The following is a 27,792-nucleotide window of genomic DNA, read 5'->3' as shown; positions in this document are numbered from 1 at the left end:
AACAAACCTGCACGTTGTGCACATGTACCCTAGAACTTAAAAGTATAATAAAAAAAAAAAAGAAAACCTAAAAAAATAAAAAATAAAAAAGTAATAATGCCGCCATAAAGCAGTAGCACTCTTGTCTATAGAACAGCTGACCTGATTTCCAGAACAAGTCAGTTGTGGAAAAATTGAAGTAGATCTGATAGAGATTTAAGGAGATTTGGAAGAGATTTAGGGACTGGGTGTGATGGCTTATGCCTGTAATCCCAGCACTTTGGGAGGCCAAGATAGGTGGATTGCCTGAGGTCAGGAGTTTGAGACCACCCTGACCAATATGGTGAAACCCCATCTCTACTAAAAATACAAAAATTAGCCAGACATGGTGGTGGGTACCTGTAATTCCAGCTACTCGGGAGGCTGAGACAGGAGAATTGTTTGAACCTGGGAGGCGGAGGTTGCAGCGAGCTGAGGTCGCACCACTGCATTCCAGCCTGGGTGACCAGAGCAAGATTCTGCCTCAAAAATAAAATAAAATAGAAGAGACTTAGAAATGACAGTGAAATACAATGAGTAGCCTTTGTCTTGATCCTGTTTTGGACAAAACCACAAAAAGACATTTCTGAGACAATTGGTGAGGTTTACCTGTTGATAGTAAGACATTATTTTTCTTAGCTTGATAATGGTGTGTCTAGTGAGAAAATGCCTCTTTGAGGAGTAGGCTAAAGTATTTAAGGGTGAGATGACAGAATGCCCGGGATTCTCTAAGACACTGGTGAATAAGGGGTGGAGAGACGGGAAACACACGGAATGGGGGTGCTGGTTGAAGCATGGTGATGGACTTGTGGGAGTTTATTGTACTCTCTACTTCTGTGTATGTTTGGAATTATTTTATAACAAAAAAAATTACCTACATCCAGAACCTGGCACCTATTGTCACACCACTGCTTGCACCCCGGCCAACCCACTGCTGTCCCATCTGGATTACTGCCAGGGATCTTAGTTCATTTGTCTTTTTTTTTTTTGAGACAGGGTCTTGCTCTGTTACCCAGGCTAGAATGCAGGCCCAAGCAAGCCTTCTACCTCGGTCTCCCATGTAGCTGGTACCACAGGCACACATCACCATACCTGGCTTATTTATTTATTTATGTATTTATTTTTTTGACACGAAACCTTACTCTGTTGCCCAGGCTGGAGTACAGTGGCATGATCTTGGCTCACTGCAACCTCTGCCTGTTGGATTCAAGCGATTTTCCTGCCTCAGCCTCCCGTGTAGCTGGGGTTACAGGCGTGCACTACCACGCCTGGCTAATTTTTGTGTTTTTAGTAGAGACAGGGCTTCACCATGTTAGCCAGGCTGGTCTCGAACACCTGACCTCAAATGATCCGCCCACTTTGGCTTCCCAGAGTGCTGGGATTATAGGAGTGAGCCACCGCGCTCAGCCTCTGGCTAATTTTTATGATGGGATTTCGCCGTGTTGCTCAGGTTGGTCTCAAACTCCTGGGCTCAAGTGATCTGCCTGCCTCAGCCTCCCAAAGTGCTGGGATTACAGATATGAGCCACCGCACCCAGCCCGCTCTTCTTGCTTCTGCCCTGCCCCCCTGCAGTCTAATCTTAACATAGCAGCCAGAGTGACCCCATAAAGTGGCAAGCAGGTCTTGGCCCCGCTCCACTTAGAAGCCTCCAGTGGCTTCCCTTCTTATTTAGGAAGAGCAGAGTCCCTTGTGGCCTTGCGTGAACCACTCCCTGTGCCTGCCTCGCTCCTGTCTTCTTCCTTGTTTGCTCCACAGCAGTTTCTCTGGCCTCCTTGCTCAGCCCAGAACCTGCCATAGGGCCTTGCACCTGCAGTTTCCTCTGCTCACTGCTCTGCTTCGGAGCTGGCCTTCTCAGAGGCCCTCCCTGGCTCTTCTCCCTCAGTTGCAGCCCCCATTCTTCCTGTCCTTCCTGCTCTATGTCTCCTTAATACTTTCCACCATCGAACTCACCACACCTGCTACTTACTCCTCTTATTTTTTTATTTTTTGAGATGGAATTTCGCTCTTGTCACCCAGGCTGGAATGCAATAGTGCGATCTTGACTCACTGCCACCTCCGCCTCCTGGGTTCAAGCGATTCTCCTGCCTCAGCCTCTCGAGTAGCTGGGATTACAGGCACCCACCACCACACCCAGTTAATTTTTGTATTTTTTAGTAGAGACGGGATTTCACCATGTTGGCCAGGCTGATCTCAAACTCCTGACCTCAGGTGATCTGCCTGCCTCAGCCTCCAAAAGTGCTGGGATTACAGGCATGAGCCACCATGCCCTGCCACCTGCTACTTACTCCTCTTAGTGATGATCTCTTCCCCATAAAAGATGAGCCCAGGAGGGCTCTGCTTTCTGCAGCTAACACATTTCTAGCAGAGTGGGCACCTAATAAGTATCTTTTGAATGAAAGAGTAAGAGGAAGTGAAGATAGCGTAGATGACTTTTTCAAGGATTTTAGTCAAAAAGAAGAGCAGGAAGATGGAGTGGTAGCTGGAGGGGTGTAGGGGGTCTGAGATGTTATGTGTAATAAGTATTAACACAGTGAATTCGTATACTCATCCAATGGAGAGGGAAACTGATGCTGGAAAGAGAGGAGCTGATTTAGCAGCAGAGGCCTCGAGAAGGTGGGAAGGAAGGGATGGGGGCAGAGAGAGGTCTTCCACATAGAGGGATGAGTACAGATGCGGGGGTGGTGGGAGAATGAAAGTTCCCCTTTGGTTGCTTCTCTTAGTGAAATAAAAATCAGGGTTCTCTGCTGAATAGAAAGGATGTGCAAAGTATGTATGGTAGTTTTTTCTGGGAGAGTAGGGGGCTGATGATGAGGAATAGGTAGTAGGAATGCCATGAAGTACTGAACACCAGGTAGTGATTGCAGTGACAGACCCAGGCACCTAAGCTGGTTAATGAGCACAGCAGGGGGCCAGGAGCATTGCACGGTGGCTCACGCCTGTCATCCCAGCCCTTTGGGAGGCCCAGGTAGGTGGATTGCTTGAGGTTAGGAGTTTCAGATTAGCCTGAGCAACATGACAAAACCCTGTGTCTATGAAAAATACAGAAATAAGCCAGGCATGGTGGCGCACACCTGTAATCTCAGCTACTTGGGAGGTTGAGGTGGGAGGTTGGCTTGAGCCTGGGTGGCAGAGGCTGTAGTGAGCTAAGATCATGCCACTGCACTCCAGCCTGGGCAATAGAGCCAGACCCCGACTAAAAAAAAAAAAGGCACAGCAAGAACATTGTAGGTTCGGGTGGGGCAGGACGGTTAGGAGAAAAGGGTCAGAGTCAGGAGTTTGCAGGAGGGTGGAAAGCGGTGGAGTCTGAAGGGTCACAGTACTGAGGAAAGGAGTTGGAGAACCAGAGGTGTGAGCGGCAAAGATAGGAGGGGGTCAGAGAGTGCGGGGTTCAAAGCTGTCATTTGGGGGTAGGCATTGGGAATGACCATGTCTGGGGTATTCCCTGGAAAGCAGGGAGCTGAGGTGCTGGGCAGGTGGTTGTTGATCCCTCACCTTCTGTCTGCATGTTTGTCTGTGGCTTGCTTTGATCATGTCCGTGTTGGCATGTGCAGCTCTAGGCAGTAATTTCGGCTGTTACAATATTCCTTTGTATGAACCTACCACAGTGTGTTTACCTGCAAATAGACATTCCAGTTCTTAGGTTGTACCATATGAAATAGCTGGTATTGGACTTTTTTTTTTTTTGAGATAGAGTTTCGCTCTTGTTGCCCAGGCTGGAGTGCAGTGGTGCAATCTCGGCTCACTGCAACCTCCGCCCCCCGGGGTTTAAGGAACTGCCTCAGCCTCCCAAGTAGCTGGGATTACAGGCACCCGCCACCATCCCTGGCTAATTTTGTATTTTTAGTAGACGTGTTGGTCAGGCTAGTCTGGAACTCCTGACCTCGGGATCTGCCCACCTCAGCCTCCCAAAGTGCTGGGATTACAGGCCTAAGCCACCGTGCCCGGCTTGGATCATTTTTTTAATCTGCAAAATCATCAATTTCACATGGTTCAAACTAATATTTTCCTAGTTTTTGCTACCTTAAGCAGAGCTTCAGTGAACCGGCTTGTATGCGTATTGGTGTGCGAGGTGTGAGTGCCTCTGGAGCCAGTACCTAGGTGTGGGGCATCAGGGCCGCATGGTCCTCACAGCTGGACCTCACAGTCCCCCCAGGAAGGGGACTGACTGGCACTCCCACCAGCAGCACAGGGTTCCTCTGTCATGAATGCTTGGTGTTGCCCAACTGATAAATTGCTGCCAGTTGGATTGGCATGAAATTACTTAGCACATAGGTGACTGCAGTAATCTCCTGCCTGTCTGGCACAGAGTCAGTGGTGGTGCCCTAACTAATAGCAGGCTATAGATCCTTTAAACCATGTGGTTGGTGGTGATTGACTGAAAGGGGTGTGTCTTTAAGTGAAATAGGTTACAAAGCAGAAGGTACAGTATGATTTCATGATATTTATAGTAGATGTGCAGTGTTCATATTTTGGTGGCAGGATTATGAACAATACTTCTAGTTTGCTTATCTGTGTTTTTTTAAAAAAATTCTACAATAAACATTCAATGTCTTTGTAATTTAAAAAGTTCTGGTAAGTTACTTTTATGATTTAAAATGAGATGTAGAATTCCCTATGGGGCATGAGGCAATTTTAGCTTAATGCCAAACCTCCTTTCATATCTATGATTGATCAAAACCTTTTTTTTTTTTTTCAAGGTGGAATCTTGCTCTGTCGCCCAGGCTGGAGTGCAGTGGCGCAATCTCGGCTCACTGCAAGCTCCACCTCCCAGGTTCACACCATTCTCCTGTCTCAGCCTTCTGAGTAGCTGGGACTACAGGCGCCCGCCATCATGCCTAGCTAATTTCTTTTTGGATTTTTAGTAGAGACGGGGTTTCACTGTGTTAGCCAGGATGGTCTCGATCTCCTGACCTTGTGATCTGCCTGCCTCAGCCTCCCAAAGTGCTGGGATTACAGGCATGTGAGCCACCGTGCCCAGCCGATCAAAACATTTTTAAATAAACAAATTAAACTGTTAAGGGGCAGGAAAAAATGTCAAAATTAGGGCATACTTTCAGATTTTAGAAATTCCTAGTGATAACTATCAACTGTAGCAGCATCTGCTGATGGGGCACCCTCACTGATAACACTGATTGAAATTCCATGGATGGGCCGGGCGCAGTGGCTCATGCCTGTAATCCCAGCACTTTGGGAAGCTGAGACGAACGGATCACCTGAGGTCAGTAGTTCAAGACCAGCTTGACCAACATGGTGAAACACCATCTCTACTAAAAACACAAAAAATTAGCCGGGCATGGTGGCGGACGCCTATAATCCCAACTACTTGGGAGGCTGAGGCAGGAGAATTGCTTGAACCCAGGAGGTGGAGGTTGCAGTGAGCTGAGATTGCGCCTTTGCACTCCAGCCTGGGCGACGAGCAAAACTCTTGTCTCAAAAAAAAAAAAAAAAAAGAAAGAAAGAAAATAAAAAAGAAATTCCACGGATGAAAAGATGTCATTGGGTTTTTAGTATTTGTGTGTGTGTGTTGAGGGGAGCGAGGGAGATCCTTCTCTCACCCTCAGGCATATTTTCTGGAAACTCGTGCTTCCTAAATCTGAAACCATGGAACAGTCATTTTCGTTTTCAATCTTGGCTGTGTATTGAAATCATCTGGGGAGCTTCTTAAGAAACACCGATGCCTTAGTCCCAACCCCAGCAATTCTGGTTTTGTATACCTGGAGTGGGCTAGGTGTTGCACTGGTAATTAAAAGAGAAAAAGTATTTACTCCCCAACTGAATGTTGTCTGTAGTCGGAATAGAGAACCACTGCTGTGGCACAAGGGTTTGCAGACTTTTTCTGTAAAGGGTCAGATAGTAAATGCTTTTTATTGTTTTGTTTTCCTTTTTTTTTTTTTTGAGACAGGGTCTTGCTGTGTTGCCCAGGCTAGAGTGCAGTGGTATGATCTCAGCTCACCGCAACCTCTACTTCTGGGCTCAAGCAATCCTCCCACCTCAGCCTGCTGAGTAACTGGGACTATAGGCATGCACCACCATGCCCAGCTAATTTTTTGTATTTTTTGTAGAGACAGGGTCTCATGTTGCCCAGGCTGGTCTTGAACTTCTGGACTCAAGCAGTCCATCTACCTCAGCCTCCCAAAGTGCTGGGATTTCAGGCTTGAGCCACTGTGCCCGGCCACATAGTAAATACTTTATGGGTTGAAGGCCATTGTAACCTGAAAGCAGCTGTAGACAATAAGTGAATGGATGTGCATGGCTGTGTTCCAGTAAAACTTTATTTACAAAAAAAGGTGGTGGACTGGATTTGGCCCAAGATTATGGTTTCCTCATACCTGCCAAAATATTAGTTTTCTATTTTGTTTTAGTAATGGTAAAACCTGAGAAGAAAACTCTGATTTTGCACGATATAATGGAAAAAAAAAATGTAGGATTTGAAGTTCAGAGTCTGGAGTTCAAGTCCTGTTTCTAAATTGGCTATATAGCTGTAGAGACATCATTTAACCTCTCTGATCCTTATTTTATGCCTCTGTGCAATGAGTGTAGTAATAATGTGCACTTTATAGGGTGGTTGTGAAAACCAAATGGAATAAAGGATACAAAAGTGCTTGGTAAACTGAAAATGCTAAGCACACATTGCTCGTTCTCACAAATTGCTTGTTGCTCAGCATCTTGTAGATTCATGTGTAATAAACATTAAATATTTAAGATAAAGCAAATTAGAAAATTTGAATGTAAACATAATATAAACATGAAGACTGAGAAAAATGAGTTATACATAATGCATTTCTATTTTCTTGAGCCAACAAAGTGACTTTGGAAGATGGTATAAATATAAATTTTTTCCAAAATAGAGTTTTCCAGAGAAAAATTGGTTTTCATCGTGGTTGTGAAATGTTATAATCATTAACACTCTTGTGGGGAAGCCAAGGAAGGAGGAAGTATTGAGGGGTACAGGCAGGAGTTGAAAGAGCTGAAGCCTGAAGTGAAGCCATCACAGTGGGCAGCAAGCGCACGTCTGTGACCTGCAAGAAAGCATTTCAGTAGGGCTGGAACCAGCCTGGCGCAGGCAGTCAGAAGGGAGTGGGCAGGGAGGAAAGGAGGCATTAGGTGGAGACGGCTTTTTCTACAAGTTTGGCAGAAAAGAGAAAAAATAGGGTATAGCTCAAAAAGGCCTCAGGGTGGCGTAGACATTATCATAAAGCAGGGGAGGTTGGTGCCTTTGTGTAGACAGCAACCCAAGCTCGTGGAGCAGGATGGGGAGCAGGGGATGGAGTGAGGAAGATGGCCTGAGGGCAGACTAGGAGAGGAGTTAAGAAGGGTGTGGGGAAGTGTCTGGGGAAGAGGAAGGGAACCATATCCCTGAGCAGAGGCCAGGCAGGGTTGAGAAGCAGTGAGGAGGAGGTACTTGCAAAGCTTCGGAAGTCACTTCCTCCTGGGAGCATGCCCTGACCACCTCCTTTCCCTCCAAATCTGGATTAAATGACAGGACGTGTGCACCCATAGCCAGCTGTATGTGCAGTGATGAAACGGTCTGTTTACTTGATTGTCTTGTCTGCATCCCTGCTTGAGCTTCACTGAAGACAGGGCTGTGGCCTTTCTTGTGTATCCTACAAAATCTGGCACATACAGCACATAATAGATCCTCATTAAATATGGGTTAAATTGGATCCAGACTTGCTGTCTGGGGATCTGAAACCTTGAGAACTGTTTGTAAGTTATGTCTCTGGGTCTCTCTCTTTTAAACCCTGGTGTTGTAGGAAGAAATTCTGTACCTTCTAAAGGACTTCAACCCCCTTGATGTCCACAAAATCCAGAATGGCTGCAAATGGTAATGACTGTTCTTCCTTTGTTTTCTTTGGGAAGCAGCTCCTTTCCTCCCTGTTCATTTTGGTGATGCACTCACGTTGCAGACTAGCCCAGCAACCGCCACATCCACACCCACTGTGACTTGGCAAAGGAATATTTGGGAAACCCCCTTTCCATATTTAACCTTCTGACCCAGCAGCGAATACTGTCTTTATCAACACAGTCCTGGCTTAGAAGTCCAGAGACCTGGGTATATATTTGGTCATGCCCTTGCTGTGTTTTCTGACTTGAGATAAGTTACTATACCACCCTTAGCCTTAGTTGTTCCTGAAAACCAGACCTACTTGTATTTTCCCTTTCTTATTTTCAAGGCAGTAAAAAGTGGTTTGAACGTTTGTTTGTTTGAGACAAGGTCTCGCTCTGTTGCTCAGGCTGGAGTGCTGTGGTACAGTCTTGGCTCACTGCAACTTCCGCCTCCCAGGCTCAAGCAATCCTCCCACCTCAGCCTCCGAAGTAGCTGGGACTACAGGTGTATACCACCACATCTGGCTAATTTTTGTATTTTTTTGTAGAGATGGGGTTTTGTCATGTTGCCCAGGCTGGTCTGGAACTCCTGGACTCAAGTGATCCTCCTGTCTTGGCCTCCCAAAGTGCTGGGATTGTAGATGTGAGCCACCACAGCTGGCTTGCTTTGAACTTTTGGGGCAGTAGTATTAATGAAACTCAAAGTCATAGACATGTGCTGCATAGTGAAAGTCAGCTCATTTCTTCTGCTCCTTAGAGGCCCATGACAGTATCTCACAGTGGTGCAGCCCCAAGTCCAGACATACTTGTAGCCTACTTGTTCGTATTCTGTCACTGCAGAGAGAGAGGACACTGCCCTTCCAGCTTGGGCTTGGTGCCTCCCTGCAGCTCTGGGCTTCTCTGGAGATGTGCTCAAAGCCGCCCTCTCTCTCTTCCCTTTTCAGCTTTGCATTTGTAGATCTGGGCTCCATGCAGAAAGTGACACTTGCAATCCAGGAGCTGAATGGCAAACTCTTCCACAAGCGAAAACTATTCGTGAATACAAGCAGAAGGTCCTCCAAGAGGACCCCTGATGTGACACAGCAGCCCCGGGTGCCACTGGTATGTCTTCTGGCCTTTCTGCTCTGGGGCGTTCCCTTTTCACCCTTTGGAGTGTGGCTGACTTTGCTTTCAGTGCTTTCATCCACCTCCAGTCCAGTCTGACTGTGGAGAAGCAGGCAGGGTCTTGGGTGAAATCAGGGAACTTTTATGGCCTTTAACATTCAGAAGTAAGGTCAGATGCAGAAAACTTGGAATTTGTAAATTAAGGAGACTATATTTTTGGCAAGGATAAAAAGAGTCATTAGGCAATTCAGTAAGGGCTTTTTCAACCTGGAATATTGAAATTTAGGTTTTCCTTGTTAATGTAGCAGACATTGAGTGTCTACTGTTTGTACAGCCTTGTTCTGGCTGCTGGTGTGAAGTATAAGACAAAAGTCAATAAAATCCAGTTCTTCCTGGCAGGAAGATAAACATTGCCAAATATGAGGTATGAGGGGCAGTTAATGGTGGAGGCTGCCTCTGCAGGCGGAGAAGATAAGGTCCATAACTAACCCCTGGGAACTTCCCTCAAAAGGAGGAAGGCCCATTCTCGGTACACAGAGGTGAACCAGGAGAAAAAGATCCCATTCCAGAGCCTGAAGTGTTAGGGCTAGAAGCTGACTTGGCTGCACATATGAGGAAATCTGAACAATAGTGGCTTAAACAAATTAGCGATTTGTTTTTCTTTCCTGTCGAAGTCAGGAGGTAGGGAGTCCAGGGTTGCCCTGGGGCCTCCATGGTGGTATCAGGGTTCTAGGAAGGAAGAAGGGGAGAAGCAGAGGGCCAAAGGGGCCTGTGTCCGCTTAAAAGGTGCATTTTCCAGAAGCCCTGACCACAGTTCTGCTTGTGTTTCACTGGATGTCCCTGTAACTCATGGCCTTAAGTGCACAGATGCTGAGAGATGTAGTTTTGAAAGATAGACACATTGTTGTTAAACTTGTGGTTCTGTCAGCAAGGAAGCAGAGCATGCCTATGGCTGGCAGTTAACAAGGTCAGCCATAGAGCTAGAGAGGTTGGAGGTGGAGGCCGAGAGATGGGTTACAATTATTGACTACAATAAGATTTTCCAATTATTGACTACAATAAGATTTTCAGAGGTGGGCCAGGCGCAATGGCTCACACCTGTAATCCCAACACTGGGAGACCAAGGCGGGAGGATGGCTTAAAGTCAGAACTTTGAGACCAACCTGGCCAACATAGCACGACCCCATCTCTATAAACGGAAAAAAAAAAAAGATTGTCAGAGGTGACTCCCTTTGCTAATTTCAAACTCTTTCTCTTTCTTTCTCTCTTAAGCCCTCTTTGAAAGGGCAAACTGTCAGACTATACTGCTTAGAAACCTTCCTAGTAGCAGTTGTCTGCTCTTCTGTGTTATGCCCTTCACCGAAAACTTCTGCTTCTGGCTCATTTTCTTTCTGTTTTATCATCATGCAAATTTAGCATCCACATGGATGATTCATCTAAGAGTCCAGTCACTTACTTCCTGGACCGTTGTATCTTTTTTTTTTTGAGACAGGGTCTCATTCTGTCACCCAGGCTAGAGTGCAGTGGAGCGATCTCAGCTCACTGCAACGTCTGCCTCCTAGGTTCAAGGGATTCTCCCACCTCAGCTGGGACTACAGGTGTGAACCACCATGTCTGACTAATTTTTGTGTTTTTTGGTAGAGACAGGGTTTCACCACGTTGACCAGGCTGATCTCAAACTCCTTCCTGACCTCAAATGCTCTGCCCACCTCAGCCTCCCTAAGTGCTGGGATTACAGGCATGAGCCACTGCACCCCACCTGGATTATTGTATCTTTAATGATCTTTTCTTCCACTTAGTCACAGTTTTTCATTCCCGTAGCTGTATTTCAGACCTTGTCATCACTGTAACCATTTCAAGCATACCACTCTGCACTGTCTCCTAGTCTTTGCAGCTCTCTTACTCTGAAAGAATGGTTCTCAAGCTTTAACAAGCATCAGAATCAACAAAAGAGTTTATGAACACAGCTTTCTGAGTCCTAGCCTTAGCGATTCTGACTCAATACATGTAGGGTAGGGCCTGGGAATTTGCACAAGCTTCAGGTGGTGCTGATGCTGCGGGCTCTGGGACCACATTTTAGTAGCAAGGCTCTATAGCCTCAGTCTAACAGTTGATGCATTGGCACACATAGGCACCCAAAGTCCACTGACCCCACCATTTCTTCATTATTCAATATTCTCTTTGTTCTCTCATTTTCCTCTTAGCCTAAATTCTATAGTCAATAACTACCTTAGTTCAAACATCTTCAACTCCATTGCCCTTTTCTCACTAGGTTATAGCTTACAGAACACCAATCCTAGTTGAAGCCAGCCCTCTGCCTATTCTGAACCCACCGTCTGAGCCCCTGAAGACATTCACACAACCTTGCTAACTGGTCTCAGTATGTGTGTATGGTCACAGGCTTTCCCACTGTTCCAAACTGACCTGTTTTGGAATTATCTGATCTTTTCTCCTCCTATGTCCAATCTGCTCTTAAGCCCATCTAATGAATTTTCCATTTTAGATATTTTTCAACTTCCATTTGGTTCTTTTTTTCCATTTATCTGCTGAACTTTTTCATCTTTTCACCTATTTTGTCTCTTTTTTTAAGATAATATTTTTATTGTAGTTATTATAAAATCATTTTCTGCTAATTCCCACATTTGAGTCATTTGTGAATCTGCTTCTATTGACATTTATTCCTTGATTACAGGTAAAATTTTCAGGCCCTTTTACAAATAGTTTTTTGTTTTTTCCTGAGACAGGCTGTTGCTCTGTCACCCAGGCTGGAGTGCAGTGGCTCAATCACGGCTCACTGCAACCTTCACCTCTTGGGCTCAAGCCATCCTTCTGCCTCAGCCTCCCTAGTAGCTGGGACTACAGGCATGCACCACCTTGCCTGGCTAATTTTTGTATTTTTTGTAGAAATGGAATTTCGTAATGTTGCCCAGGCTGGTCTCAAACTCCTGGGCTTAAGTGATCTGCTCACCTTGGCCTCTCAAAGTGCTGGGATTATAGCCATGAGCTGAGCCACTGCACCCAGCCTATAGTAATTTTTTATTGTATGTTGGACATTATGGATGCTGTATCGTGGAGACTTATGTTATTGTCCTCTAAATGGTATTGAAATTTTTCTAGCAAAGATTAAATTACTAGCAGATCTTTTATCTTATTAAGGGTTTTTGTGTGTGTGTCATAGTTAGGATTGGAATGTTTCATTGTGAGCCTTCTTCTTGGGTAATATCATTTTTCCTAAGGCTTGGCTTTTGTAGGATCTCAGGTGAGTGCTCCGGGTGCTTGCCAAGGTCTGTCCCCCTTGTTGGGTTGGAACTCCATTGTCTCCAGCACTGTGAGACCTCCGGCATCTGTGTCCTCTCTCAGTGCCCTCTCCCCCACCTTCACAGCAGCTGTTCTCTTTAAGGCCTCCTGGTACTTGTCCTGCACCACGGACAGCTTAGGCCTCAACCAAGGACCTGAGGTAGGCACCTAGATTCCTTGGATTTCTGTGTGGCTCTTTCCTCTCTGGTCCTCTGTCCCCAGATTCCTGTCACCCAAACTCTGTTGCTGCCCAGTGAGACAGCCACTTTCTGCTTGGGCTCTGTTTCCCTTTGCTGTGGTTTGGGAAAATGTCCCCAGGCAGAAGGCCAGGGTGAATGTGGCGCTCATGTGCTTTCCTTTGCTCAGGAAACAGCCCTCTGCCATCTACTCTCATTAGTTCTATGCTGGAAACGGTGAGTTCCTGTATTTTGTCCAGTTTTAGAGTTGTTTGGGGTGAGAGTTAAGTTGTGTCATGCCGGAACCAGATACTGGAAAAGAGAATCATGGCTCTCACTTTTTTATTTCCTCTTGGGATAAAGATGATTTTCCAGTGTTCCCACTGCTTTTGAATTAGAAATAAGTACACAAAAGCTGAACACAAAATCCCCATACATGTGGACATTTAAAAACATTCCTATGTAAACAACACATGGGTCAAATAAGAAATTATAAAGAAACTTAAAAACACTTAGAACTGAATAATGAGAAAAATACTACCCCTGAAAAGTTTCGGGATATAGTGAAGGCAATATTTAGAGGTTCGTCCAACCTTAGAGGAGCAAAGAAGAAAGGTTGAATATTAATGAGCTAAGAGTTGATTGAAGAAGTAGGTGCAAACATTTTGAAATCCAAGTAGAAAGTAGACATTAATGGCCGGACACGGTGGCTCACACCTGTAATCCCAGCACTTTGGAAGGCCAAGGTGGGCAGATCATCTGAGTCAGGAGTTCAAGAGCAGCCTGGCCAACATGGCAAAACCCCATCTCTACTAAAAAATACAAAAATTAGCCGGGCATGGTGGTGAGTGCCTGTAGTCCCAACTACTTGGGAGACTGAGGCAGGGAGAATTGTTTGAACCCCGGAGGTGGAGGTTACAGTGAGCTGAGATTGCGCCACTGCACTCCAGCCTGGGCAACAGAGCAAGACTCCGTATCAAAAAAAAAGGCTGGGCGCAGTGGCTCACACCTGTAATCCTAGCACTTTGGGAGGCTGAGGTGGGCGGATCACAAGGTTAGGAGTTCGAGACCAGCCTGGCCAATATGGTGAAACCCCGTCTCTAACAACAACAACAAAAAAGAAAAACTAGCCAGGCGTGGTGGTGGCATGCACCTGTAGTCCCAAGCTACTTGGGAGGCTGAGGCAGGAAAATTGCTTGAACCTGGGAGGTGGAGGTTGCAGTGAGCTGAGATTGTGCCACTGCACTCCAGCCTGGCGACAAAGTGAGACTCCATCTCAAAAAAGAAAAAAAAAAAAAGTTGACATTATTGAAATTAAAAAAAAAAAAATCTAGCCAGGCACAAAGGCTCACGCCTACAGGCGCTTTAGCAGGCTGAGGTGGTAGGATCACTTGAGCCTGGGAGGTGTAGTGAGCTATGATAATGCCACTTCACTCCAGCCTGGGCAACAGAGTGAAACCCTTTCTCTAAATAAAATAAAATAAAATAAAATAAAACCAAAAAACCAAAACTTTCACTTTTTTTTTTGTTTTTATTTGAGACAAAGTCTTGCTCTGTCGCCTGGCTGGAGTACAGTGGCATGATCTCAGCCCACTGCAACCTCTGCCTCCTGAATTCAAGCAGTTCTCCTGCCTCAGCCTCCCAAGCAGGTGGGATTACAGGCGCACGCCACTACTCCTGGCTAATTTTTGTATTTTTGTAGAGGTGGCATTTCATCATGTTTGCGAGGCTGGTCTCCAACTCCTGACCTCAAGTAATTGCCCGCCTTGGCCTCCCAAAGTGCTGAGATTACAGGTGTGAGCCACCGCACCCTGCGTGAATTTTTTTTTTTTTTTTGAGACGGAGTCTCACTCACTCGCCAGGCTGGAGTGCAGTGGCGCAGTCTCGGCTCACTGCAACCTCTGCCTTCTGGGTTCAAGCAGTTCTCCCTGCCTTGGCCTCCTGAGTAGTTGGGATTACAGGCACCTGCCACCACGCCCGCCTAGTTTTTGTATTTTTAGTGCAGACGGGATTTCGCCATGTTGGCCAGACTGGTCTCGAACTCCTGATGTGGGTCATCCACCCGCCTCTGCCTCCCAAAGTGCTGGGATTACAGGCGTGAGTCACTGCGCCTGGCCCTGAATTTTTTTTTTAATATTTGTTGAATCTGTGGATGTAGAAACCACAGATACGGAAGACCAGCTGTATTGGCTTAGGGCCAGACAGTTTGACCAATAACATATAACAGAGAACTCAAAAAGAGGCTCATTCGTACCCGGAAACTGTTATTCAGGTAGAGTGGCAGATCTCTGGGGAAAGGATACACACTTCAGTAGACTGAACTGGGACAATTGCTTATTCATGAAGAAAACTATGAAATTATATCCTTACCTTATCCCCTGCACAAAAATTCTAGGTGGATTATAAACTTGGTAATGAAAGGCAAAACTTAAAAACTTAGAAGAAACGTAGTCGAATATCTTTTTGATCTCAGTGAAGATGATCTTATCAGATGTCCTACCAGATATGATCTCAGATAGGATTTGTCAAGGCATAAAGCATCAGGTGAAAAAAAAAGATGGATAAGTTAAAATAAAGACCACTTCTTTGAAAGTTGATGTATAAAGGAAGATAAATTCAAGCTGAGAACTGGGAGAAGATATTTGCAATAATATAACAAAGGATCAGGAAAGGTGTCATAGACTGGCCAGTGATTCAAATATGGCCTATTGCCCATTTTTATACTGCTGACAAGCTAAAAGTGCTTTTTTATTACACTTTTTATTTTGAGATTAATAGCAGATTCACGTACAATTGTAACAACAATACAGAAAGATCCCATATACTCTTTATCCAGTTTCTTCTCAGTGTAACATCTTACAAAAACGATCACAACCAGGATAGTAACATTGACCCAGTCCAAATACAGAACATTTTACTTTTTGTCTGTTCTACAGTTTTTGTTTCTCTGTTTTCCTGAGGCTTACTTGAACATTTTTTAGAATTCCATTTCTTGGAATTCCATTCCAGGCTGAGTGCAGTGGCTTCATGCCTGTAATCACAGCACTTTGGGAGGCCAAGGTGAGGGATGGCTTGAGGCCAGAAGTTTGAGACCAACCTGGTCAACATAGGGAAACCTCATCTATTTTGAGATGGAGTCTTGCTCTGTTGCCCAGGCTGGAGTGCAGTGGCACGATCTTCACTCACTGGACAACCTCTGCCTCCTGGGTTCGAGATTCTCCTTCCTCAGACTCCCTAGTAGCTGGGACTACAGGCATGCACCACCATGCCCAGCAAATTTTTTTGTATGTTTAGTAGAGATGGAGTCTCACCATGTTGGCCAGGCTGGTCTAGAACTCCCAACCTCAGGTGATCCGCCCACCTCAGCCTCCCAAAGTGCTGGGATTACAGGTGTGACATGCTGTGCCCTGCCACAAAATTTTTTTAAACATAAAAATAATAAATAGGCCGGGCGCGGTGGCTCAAGCCTGTAATCCCAGCACTTTGGGAGGCTGAGGCGAGTGGATCACGAGGTCAGGAGATCGAGACCATCCTGGCTAACATGGTGAAACCCCATCCCTACTAAAAATACAAAAAATTAGCCGGGCATGGTGGCGGGCACCTGTAGTCCCAGCTACTCAGGAGGCTGAGGCAGGAGAATGGCATGAACCCGGGAGGCAGAGCTTGCAATGAGCCGAGATTGCACCACTGCACTCCAGCCTGGGCGACAGAGCAAGACTCCGTCTCAAAAAAAAAAAAACAAAAAACAAAAATAATAAATAGGCCGGGTACAATGGCTCATGTCTGTAATCCCAGCACTTTGGGAGGCTGAGACGGGCAGAGACCAGCCTGGCCAACGTGGTGAAACCCTGTCTCTACTAAAAATACAAAAATTAGCCGGGTGTGGTGGTGCACGCCTGTAATTCCAGCTACTCGGGAAGCTGAGGCAGGAGAATCACCTGAACCCGGGAGGCAGAGGTTGCAGTGAGTGAGATTGCGCCACTGCAGTCCAGCTTGGGCTACAGAGTGAGACTCTGTCTCAAAAAAAAGTAATGATAATAAAAATAAGTAGAATTCCATTTTTATTTATCTATAGTGTTAAGTGCATCTCTTTGTATACCTTTTAAAATGGTTGTGCTAGATGTTACATTATTACATTATATACATATAACTTACAGCTTACTCACGTTGGTTTTACCAGTTTGAGTACATCTATTTACTTCCCTTTACCTTTCCCTGTTAATAATGCAGTTGTATTTGAAATAAAATATTTACTCTATATACATTTAGATCCAAGTCAGAAAGAATTATATATATATATATTTTTTGAGACGGAGTTTTCCTCTTGTCACCCAGGCTGGAGTGTAGTGGCATGATCTCAGCTTGCTGCAGCCTCCACCTCCCAGGTTCAAGCAATTCTCCTGCCTCAGCCTCTCGAGTAGCTGGGATCACGGGCATGTGCCACCACACCCAGCTAATTTTGTATTTTTAGTAGAGACCTTGCCATATTGACCAGGCAGGTCTTGAACTCCTGACCTCAGGTGATCCACCCATCTCAGCCTCCCAAAGTGCTGGGATTATAGGCGTGAGCCACCACGCCTGACTAGAAAACATAATTTTTGCTTCAACTGTCAAATATAACAGAAAACTCAGGAGGAGAAGGAAGATGTATTGGTTGGTGCAAAAGTAAGTGTAGTTTTTGCCATTAAAAGTAATAGCAAAAACTGCGGTAACTTTTGCACCAACGTAATATTTACCCGTAGTTTTTCTGTGTTCATTCTTTTTTTTTTTTTTTTTTTTTGAGACGGAGTCTCGCTCTGTTGCCCGGGCTGGAGTGCAGTGGCCAGATCTCAGCTCACTGCAAGCTCCGCCTCCCAGGTTTATGCCATTCTCCTGCCTCAGCCTCCTGAGTAGCTGGGACTACAGGTGCCTGCCACCTCGCCCGGCTAGTTTTTTGTATTTTTTAGTAGAGACGGGGTTTCACCATGTTAGCCAGGATGGTCTTGATCTCCTGACCTCGTGATCCACCCGTCTCGGCCTCCCAAAGTGCTGGGATTACAGGCTTGAGCCACCGCGCCCGGCCTTCTGTGTTCATTCTTTTTTTCTTTTTTTTTTTTTTGAGACGGAGTTTCGCTCTTTTTGACCAGACTAAAGTACAGTGGCATGGTCTTGGCCCACAGCAACCTCTGCCTCCCAGGTTCAAGCAATTCTCCTGTCTCAGCCTCCCAAGTAGCTGGGATTATAGGCACCCACCACCACACCAGCTAATTTATATATATATATATATATATATTTTTTTTTTTTTTTTTTTTTTGGAGACGGAGTCTCGCTGTGTCGCCCAGATTAGAGTGCAGTGGCCGGATCTCGGCTCACTGCAAGCTCCGCCTCCCGGGTTCACACCATTCTCCTGCCTCAGCCTCCCGAATAACTGGGACTATAGGCACCCGCCACCTCGCCCGGCTAGTTTTTTGTGTTTTTTAGTAGAGACGGGGTTTCACCGTGTTAGCCAGGATGGTCTCGATCTCCTGACCTCGTGATCCACCCATCTTGGCCTCCCAAAGTGCTGGGATTAGAGGCGTGAGCCACCGCGCCCGGCCATTTTTATATTTTTAGTAGAGACGGGGTTTCACTACATTGGCCAGGCTGGTCTTGAACTCCTGACCTTAGGTGATCTGCCTATCCTGGCCTCCCAAAGTGCTGGGATTACAGGTGTGAGCTACCGCGCCAGACTTCTTTCTTACTTGCTAACGTCCCAAAGTTCTACCTTTTATCATTTCTTTCCTGTTGTGAGAACTTCCTTTGGCTGTTCTCCTAGGGTAGGTCTGCTAGTAACAAATTCTTACTTTTCCTTTATCTGAGAATGTGTTAATTTCCCCTTCATTCCTAAAGAATATTTTCTTTTTCTTTTTTTTTTTTCTGAGACAGAGTCTTCGCTGTTGTTGCCCAGGCTGGCTGGGGTGCAATGACACGATCTTGGCTCACTGCAACTTCTGCCTCCTGGGTTCAAGTGATTCTCCTGCCTCAGCCTCCCGAGGAGCTGGAAATACAGGCACCTGACAACCATGCCCAGCTAATTTTTGCATTTTTAGTAGAGACAGGGTTTCACCATGTTGGCCAGGCTGGTCTTGAACTCCTGACCTGCGGTGATCTGCCCGCCTTGGTCTCCCAGAATGCTGGGATTAGAGGCATGAAGTGTCTGGCCTAAAAACATTTTCATTAGATAAATAGTTTTTTATTTCAAACTGGAAACATAATTGTGCCACTTTCTTCTGGCTTCCATGGTTTCTTTCTTTCTTTTTTTTTTTTTTTTAAGGATTTTTTTCATTAAAATTTTTTTTTCTTTTGAAACAGAGGTGGGGTTTCACCATGTTGCTCAGGCTGGTCTTGAACCTCTAGACTTAAGTGATTCATCTGCCTCAACCTCCCACAGTGCTGAGATTACCCAGCTGAGCCTCCATGGTTTCTGATGAAAAATCTGTTGTCATTCAAATTGTTTTTCTCTGCATTCAAGATTTTTGCTTGGTTTTTAGTTTTCAGAAGTTTAATTATGATATGTCTTGGGGTGCATTTCTTCGTGCTTTTGCTGTTTTGGGTTCACTTGCCTTTTTGAATCTAGGTTTTCTCGGTCTACCGTCTTTCTGTTGTTCAGATTGCGTAATTTTTATTGCTGTGCCTTTCAGTCACCAGTTCTTTCTTCTGGTCCTCCATTCTGTTGTAGAGTTTACTTGGTTATTGTATTTCTCAGTTTAAATTTTTTTTTTTTTTTTTTGAGACGAGTCTCACTCTGTCACCCAGGCTGGAGTGCATTGGCACGATCTTGGCTCACTACAACCTCGGCCTCTTAGGTTCAAACGGTTCTCCTGCCTCTGTCTCCCAAGTAGCTGGGACTACAGGGGCCCGCCACCACACCCAGCTAATTTTTTTGTATTTTTAGTAGAGATGGGGTTTCATCATGTTGGCCAGGCTGGTCTTGAACTCCTGACCTCAAGTGATTCTCCCGCCTCAGCCTTCCAAAGTGCTAGGATTACAGGTGTGAGCCACCACTTCTGGCCTAAAATTTCCATTTTTAAATACTGTTTTTTGCTGAGACTTGGTTTCTTTGCCGAGAGTTTCTATTTTTTTTTCATTTGTTTTAAAGGTGCTTGTCATTGCTCCTTGAAGTATTTTGTCATGGCTGCTTTAAAATGTCTGTCAGGTAGTGCCAGCACCAGTGTCGTCTCGGCATTGGCAGGTGTTAATTGTCTTTTTTCATTCCACATGAGATTTTCCTGGTTCTTGGTATGATGAGTGAGTTTCACTGGAAACTTGGACATTTTCTTGTTATGTTGCTGGACTAGATTTTGTTTTTTAGTTTTAGCTGGCTTTCTCTTCCTTGCGTTTTAGCTGGCTTCCTCTGATGCTGCTCCCACAGGGGAACACGGTACTGCCACAGAGGAACACACTACTGCCTCGCTGCTGCCAGGTGAGAATGAAAGTCAGGCTCCCTACTCAGCCTCTAAGGCGGCAGGGAGCCCCTTGTTACTGCTAGTTCTGGTTTGTGGTCTCCACTGACATCTTGGCTTGGATGGTTTCATTACCCCTGGGTAAAGTCTTGACTCTCCACTACACCTCTTCTGACACCACCCCAATAGGGAGAGATTGGGGGCTTTCTGTCTGTGAGGTGGGTATGGAAGTCCAGGTTCCCAAGTAGTTTATATTGACACCCAGGCAGGGTGGCCGTAGGGAGAGATCGGTTTCGTTATTGGGTGGGGGATGAAATCCCTGGCTGCCTGCTTGGCCCTTTGTGATCAGGGTAGGGGTATTGGGCGACTCATCCCAGCCTCATGAGGGCAGAAGTCTGAGCCCTGCATGCTGTCTTTGCTGGCATGCGTGGAGGTAGGCTCGCCTTTTTGGTGGCGTTTAGCTGGAGTAGAGGAGTTATTATCTACAAGCGTTCTGTCTTCCTAGCCTGTCTCTTTTCTGGTGCTTTGGCTAGAAAGAGCAGGCTTTTGTTGGGGCTTTTTTTTTTTTTTTTTTTTCTGTGCCTATTGGTGTTTCTGGGTTGCTGGCCTCTTCAGTTCTAAGTTTGGAATATATAGAGCAAAAGGAAAACCCAGAGAAGTCATCACCACGTTGTACCCTGAGTTCCAAGGTCTCTGGCCAGCCTGTTCCCTTCTCTCCACCTCTCAGAGTCTTCTTATGTTTGTTTTATATGTAATGTCCCGGGCTCTTAGTTGTGTTTAACAGAACTAAGATGAAGTATGTATATTTCATCTTCTCAGAGTGGAGGTTCTAAGAACGATTTTTATTTATTTATATTTTTAGAGCAGGGTCTTGCTCTATTGCCCAGACTTCAGTGCAGTGGCGTGGTCTGAACTTACTGCAACCTTGAACTGCTGGGCTCAAGCAATACTGCCTCAGCCTCATGGGTAGCTGGGACTACAGGTGTGTACCACCATGCCCAGCTAATTTGGCCTCAAGCAATCCTCCTGCTTTAGCCTCCCAAAGTGCTGGGATTGCAGGGGAGCCACTGGGCCCAGCCATATATATGTATATTTTTTTCATTTTCTATTTGTAGAGATCCCACTCTACAAATTTCTTTTTGTAGAGGGTCCCACTATGTTGCCCAGGCTGATCTTGAACTCCTGGGCTCAAGCAATCCTCTCCCCTGCACTCCCCAAACTGCTGGGATTATATCGGTGTGAGACCCCCAGCCGTATTTTTAAATGGGAAAAAAAATGAAGAACATTTCATGACACATGAAAATTGTATGAAATTCAGTTTGTGTCCGTGAAGCGTTCCTGGCATGCAGCCTCAGCCATTTGTTTACAGATTGCCTGTGACTGCTTTCTCACTGCAGCAGCAGAGTGGACTCATGACAGACAGTAAGGCCCCCAAAATCTAAAATATTTACTATTTGGCCCTTTGCAGAAAAAGTTTGCCAGTTCCTGGGCTAAGATCTAGGTTATTTTTTAAAAAACAAAAATAAAAAAACAGGATGAAAATGCCTGGAAATCAGTGCGAGAAAGAAACAACCTAATAGAAATATGGGCAAGAGCTAGGAATAGGCATTTTGTAGATGAAGATGCATAAAAGCCAGCAGGACCACATCCGCAGGCTGCAGCTTTCCCGTTGCTTACCACAAGGTGGCAGTTTCTGACAACACCCAGGCACCTGGTGGTTTTCCATCACCTGCACCAATCAAGTCAGCCACCTTTGATGCTCCTGGTTTCTGTGGTTTTGCCCATCCTGGTAGAACTATCTGCCAAAGGAGCAGGGAGTGGGGAAGCCCCAGATGCCCACTGTTTTCATACGAAGGTCAGTCGTCATTGTTACTGTTTTCTTTTTATTTTATTTTATTTTATTTTTTTTTTTTTGAGACGGAGTCTCGCTCTATCGCCCAGGCTGGAGTGCAGTGGCTGGATCTCAGCTCACTGCAAGCTCCGCCTCCTGGGTTTACGCCATTCTCCTGCCTCAGCCTCCCGAGTAACTGGGACTACAGGCGCCGGCCACATCGCCCGGCTAGTTTTTTTGTATTTTTTTTAGTAGAGATGGAGTTTCACTGTGTTAGCCAGGATGGTCTCAATCTCCTGGACTCGTAATCCACCCGTCTTGGCCTCCCAAAGTGCTGGGATTACAGGCTTGAGCCATCGCGCCCGGCTACTGTTTTCTTTTTAATAGATGTGTTCAATTTCAAGTATGCTTCAGTCAATTTCCAGAGTCCTAAAGTGGTTGTTTTTGACAGTTTGTCAAGATTTCTTATTGCTTTTTTGGGAGAGGATTTGTTGATTGAAATATTTTGTAGTAAAATTGTTTTAAAGAAAAGAACAGGTAAAATTAGAAGATCAGCTTACGTAGCACAACACACACATCTAGGCAGAGTTCAGGTCAGCATGGGGGAGAGATTATCAAATGATGTAAGATAATTTCCCATGGGGGAAGGATGTGAGTTTTCAGATACAAAGCAGCCAATGAGCGCCCAGGATAATGAGAAAATAAAAACCTACAAGAAGGCACTTTACAGAAGTATTTTAGAATACTAGGGATAAGCCTTAGGAAGAGAATCCACATTGAAGGACATGGAATCAGGTAGTGTGATTGAATTCTTCAGGAAAATAATACCCAAGTCCAAACAAGTCAGTCAAGAATAAGGGTATTACTTTGGGAGGCCAAGATGGGCGGATCACTTGAAGTCAGGAATTTGAGAACAGCCTGGCTAACATGGTGAAACCCCATCTCTGTTAAAAATACAAAAATTAGCCAGGTGTGATGGTGTACACCTGTAATTCCAGCTACTTGGGAGGCTGAGGCAGGAGAATCGTTTGAACGCAGGAGGCAGAGGTTGCAGTGAGCCAAGATCATGCTGCTGCACTCCAGCCTGGGCATCAGAGCAAGACTCCATCTCAAAAAAAAAAAATATATATATATATATATATATATGTGTGTGTGTGTGTGTGTGTGTGTGTGTGTGTGTGTGTGTATGTATGGGTAGGCCATCTGCAGTGGTGTGCACCTGTAATCCCAGTGCTTTGGGATTTGGGATTTGGGAAGCCGAGGCAGGAGGACTGCTTCAGGCTAGGAGTTTGAGAACATCCTGGGCAACCCTGTCTTCAAAAAATGTGCCAGATGTGGTGGCACACACATGTAGTCCCAACTACTGGTGAGGCCGAAATGGGAGGATCACTTGAGCTGAAGGAGTCTGAGGTTGCAGTGAGCTATGATTGTGCCAGCACTCCAGCCTGGGTAACAAGTAAGACACTGTCACTTTTTTTAAAAGGTAGAAAAAGATTTGCTCAGAAAGGTAGGGTCTCAAAAAATGTGTGCCCCACATACGTGTTCTCAGAAAGCGATGAAGGAGTGTGTTCCAACAAAAATGAGTCAGTAAAGCCAAAACAAGACAGGGTCTGGTATCCAACCCAGATCCAAGGGGAGAGAGATGAGAGGCTTCCCAGATTGGCCACAGGCAGTCCAGAACAGAGCAGGACAGGGTGAGACTCTAGGGGTGACATTGACAGGAAGAAAAAGGGAAAAGGGTCACTGAAAATTACAGGAAAACTTAGCCAAAGATTCAAGGAAATCCAAGTAAATGGACTGGGGAAAAAGCAGCAGTTAATTCCTAAGAAAAGGTTGCAGGCTGGGTGTGGTGGCTCACACCTGTAATCCCAGCACTTTGGGAGTCTGAGTTGGGTGGATCACGAGGTCAGGTGTTCGAGACCAGCCTGGTCAACATGGGTGAAACCCTGTCTCTGCTAAAAATACAAAAACTAACTGGGTGTGGTAGCATGTGCCTGTAATCCTAGCTACTCAGGAGGCTGAGGCGGGAGAATCGCTTGAACCTGGGAGACAGAGGTTGCGGTGAGCTGAGATTGTGCCATTGCACTCCAGCCTGGACAATACGAGCGAAACTCCATCTTAAAAAAAAAAAAAAAGAGTTGCTTAAGAATAAAAAATAACACAGGACTTGATTCAATAGTGATCAGGATTTGCAGTCACATAATAATGAGAACACTGGAGGGTTTGAGCAGGGGGTGACATAGCCAGATAGAACCCATTCACATGTTTTAGAAAATCAACTTTGTTGAAGTATTCAGTATACTTACTGAAGTATAATTTACTTAAAGTGAACCCATTTAAGTGTACAGCTTGATGAATTTTGACCAGTGCGTGCAGGATGTAACCACTGTCACAATCAAGATAGAGAACATTTCAGTCGCCCAAAAGATTCCCCCTTCAGGGCCCCCAGCAGCCCTCAGCTGTTGACCATCCTTTCGATGAGATGGAGCTTTTCCAGCGTGTCCTGTAAATGGCATCAGGGTGTGCGTGCTTCTTTGTGTCTGGCTTCTGTCATTCAGCGGAATGTTATTGAGATGCATCCATGTGGTTGCACCATCAGCAGTTCTTTTTTTATTGCTAAGTGATACTCTGTTGTGTCATGTGCCACCATTTACTTGTCCTTGCACCTAGATTTAACTTTTAAAGGGACCTTCTAGAACCCACTGGAGGAGGCCAGAATGGAGGCAGGAAGATCTGCTTCTGGCGGTCCAGGGAAGAGATGAAAATATATTGTCACACCAGCCCTGGGGCCACCCCCCAAACATGCCAAGTGCATCCCCACCTTAGGGCCTCTGGACCTACCATTGTTAGTCCAGAAGGCTCTTCTCCCAGGTGTCTATAGGGTTTGCCGGCTCCCTTCATTGTAGGCTCCACTGAGCAGTCACCACCTCAGGAGGACTTTCCTTGAGACAGCACCCACCCCTGGCACCGTTCATCCCCTGTCCCTGAGTTGTGTCTCTTCATCCCTCTTACTGCCAGCCAAAGACATTATTCCTCTTTGTATATTTATTTAGTGTCTGCTGCCCCCAGGAGAACGTGAGCTTTGTGGTGGCGTTTTATATTTGTGGGTGACTAAATGGGGGCTCCCTGAGGAGCCCATGCAAAGGTCTTTGTCTTTCATCTTTGTCATTTTGTGTCTGGCACATAGCAATGCAAGTGATTAAAGAATGAAAGGGAAGCAATTGAGGTTAAAGCTGCAAATGTGAAATTTCCACCAGGATGGGCTCCTCAGGTATTCCCAGGTGCAGTTCCCCAGGTTGGTGGAGGTCAGGGCAGGGGTAGACAGCACTTAAAGAGAGTTGGCCCAGGGTTGTGGCAGTGAGCAGACTTGGAGGCTGCAGGTTGGGAAGCTGCCTGTGTTCTGGGTGTCATGAGGCTGTACCCTGCTGAGTGTATGCAAGAACTTCTGCCTGGTGTGTGGAGGAGACTGAATGGATGGTCCCACCTCCAAGCCTTCTGCCCACCAACTTTTGTGTTCATGTTTCTCCTCTCCCACTGCACGGACTCCCCAGCATCACTCTGGAGCAGGCGCACCTCTTAGAACACTTGACCAGCTGGTAGAAATGTCCCAGAACAAAGTAAAGGGATAATTAACAGCTGTTGATTGATCTGGGCATGAGGGTGACCGTGCTTGTAGCAACAATGGAACTTAATTAAAATTAGCTTATCTTGCAGCTATTGAGGTGCTGCCTTGATCTCTGTGGCTTCCATGTGGCCACTTTTGTATTACAGATACATCTGGAAATTGGAGGTCTGTGTTTAGGTGACATGCCTGCTGTGGCTGTTGGATGATAATTATGTAGATTTTCCTCTGGAACTTAATTTTACAAACTGTCAAAACGGGCTTGTTATATTTATCACTTAAATCATTAGGGAATAATAATTAGACCAAAAATGATGTAAAATGCTTCTGTATTAGTAATCATTTTTAGCTTGAAACTACTGGTGATAATTGGTTTGTGAGATTGGTATTTAGAACTGCCTTAAGAAAGGCCGGGCATGGTGGCTCACGCCTGTAATCCCAGCACTTTGGGAGGCCAAGGAGGGTGGATCACAAGGTCAGGAGATCAAGACTATCCTGGGTAACACGGTGAAACCCCATCTCTACTAAAAATACAGAAAATTAGCCAGGCATGGTGGTGGGCACTTGTAGTCTCAGCTACTCGGGAGGCTGAGGCAGGAGAATGGTATGAACCTGGGAGGCAGAGCTTGCAGTGAGCCGAGATCACACCACTGCACTCCAGTCTGGGTGACAGAGCGAGATTCTGAATAAAAAGACACCTTATGTGCTTGCCTAGAGGGGGCCAATTTTTAGCACCGTGGCTTGGCTTTGTTATAGGTAAAGAAGAGAGGCAGAATGTGGTTGGTTTAGCAAGGAAAGGTTCAATTTGGGTCTCACTGATAGCAGTAGTTAACTTTCACTGAGGACTCACTGTCTAATTGTTTTACTGTATGAACTCATTTAATTACAGCAGTAGGTGCTGTTAACTATCCCATTCTGCAGATGTGAACACCAAGTAACTCACCCAGACTTAAGCAGCCAATCTCCCAGCCAGGATTGGGGTCTAGACAGCTAATTCCTGAATATGCACTTGTAACTGCTGTGTTGTGCTGCTTCTGTTTCTTAGTACCTACCTTAGTACCTACTTAGTACCTTAGTACCTACATGTCATTGTCCTGAGCCCAACTAAATCCTCATATCAAGGCAGGTGGGATTCCTGGTGTGGAAAAGGAAACCAAGATTTAGAGAGTGAAGAATTTGCCCTAGGTCATTTCTTTCTTTCTTGTCTCTCTTTTCTTTTTTCTTTTTTTTAGACAGTCTCACTTTGTCACCCAGGCTGGAGTGCAATGGCACAATCTCGGCTCACTGCAATCTCCACCTCCCAGGTTCAAGCAAGTCTCCTGCCTCAGCCTCCTGAGTAGCTGGGATTACAGGCACCTGCCACCATGGCCGGCTAATTGTATTTTTAGTGGAGATTGGGTTTTGCCATGTTGGCCAGGCTGATCTCAAACTCCTGGCCTCATGTGATCTGCCCACCTAGGCCTCCCAAAGTGCTGGGATTAGAGGTGTGAGCCACAGCACCTAGCCGCCAAGTCATTTCTTATTTGATTCTTTCATTCAGCACATATTTACTGAGAGCTTAATTTAATATGCACCAGGCATATCCTAGGCCCTGGTGTTACCTCCATGATCAAAGTAATTGTTGGAAGACACTTGTCATTCTTGTTCTTGCGATGCTTACATTCCAGTGGTAAAAGTGACAATAAAAAAGAAAATACCAGATAATGAGTAGCAGCTGGAGAACTAAAATATGATGATGTGATGAAGAGTGAGAGGTCACTTCTTTAGATGGTTCTTAGGGAGGCCCCTTTTGTGGGGTAGTGACATCTCTACTGAGATCTGAATGCCAGCTCAGAGCCAGCCACTTGGAAGACCAGACTAAGAGCATTCCAGGCAGAGGGAGGCCTGCAAGTGGCCCAAGGTATGAGCCTGGTGGGTGAAGGGGAGTGGAGTAGGCAGAGAGGTCACTGGGAAGGGGCGTCCATTGGTAAGCCTTGAGAGCCAAGGTCAAGACTTTGGATTTTATTTGTAAACACGATGGAGAAATGTTGGAAGATTTTAACCAGTGATGTCATGTGATCTGCTTTTTGTTTGAAAAAGATCACAGTCCTCAGGTGATTGGATTGTGGGAGCAGGTGCTACAGCAGAGCTCCCTGTTTGCTGTCGTTGTCATTCTGGTAAGAGATGGCGAGTACTGGGGTGGTGGGTATGGACACGGAGAAAAATGTTCATGGGCTCGGGTGTGTTTTGGAGGAGGAGGTAGCTTGGCTTGCTGATGAATTTGATGTAGGGAGCTTGGGAGAGAGAACTTGGGTGAACTGCTTTGTAGTTAGTGATGCGGTAGGCTGAGCACAGTGGCTCATGCCTGGAATCCCAGCACTCTGGAAGGCTGAGGCAGGTGGATTGCTTGAGCCCAGGAGTTCAAGAGCAGTTTGGGCAACATGGTGAAACCCCATCTCTGCAACAACAACAACAACAGAAGATGCAGTTCACTCAAATGGAGAAAGCTAGCCTGGG

General features: G+C 45.7%; 1 protein-coding gene across 1 annotated transcript in view; it reads left to right on the top strand.

Annotated features, from left to right (window-relative positions):
- TDRD10 (tudor domain containing 10) overlaps positions 1-27,792 on the top strand; it is a 53,142-nt gene that overhangs the window by 17,575 nt on the left and 7,775 nt on the right. Inside the window, exons 5-6 of the mRNA XM_030937206.1 lie at positions 7,773-7,843; positions 8,790-8,946. Coding sequence (XP_030793066.1) covers positions 7,773-7,843; positions 8,790-8,946 — 228 coding nt within the window. The remainder of the gene's footprint in view (positions 1-7,772; positions 7,844-8,789; positions 8,947-27,792) is intronic.

This window comes from Rhinopithecus roxellana, chromosome 8 (assembly GCF_007565055.1).
Source record: "Rhinopithecus roxellana isolate Shanxi Qingling chromosome 8, ASM756505v1, whole genome shotgun sequence".
In the NCBI taxonomy this organism is placed as follows: domain Eukaryota; kingdom Metazoa; phylum Chordata; class Mammalia; order Primates; family Cercopithecidae; genus Rhinopithecus; species Rhinopithecus roxellana.
Note: the sequence above shows the minus strand (reverse complement) of the source record. Positions and strands in the feature narration are given on the sequence as shown.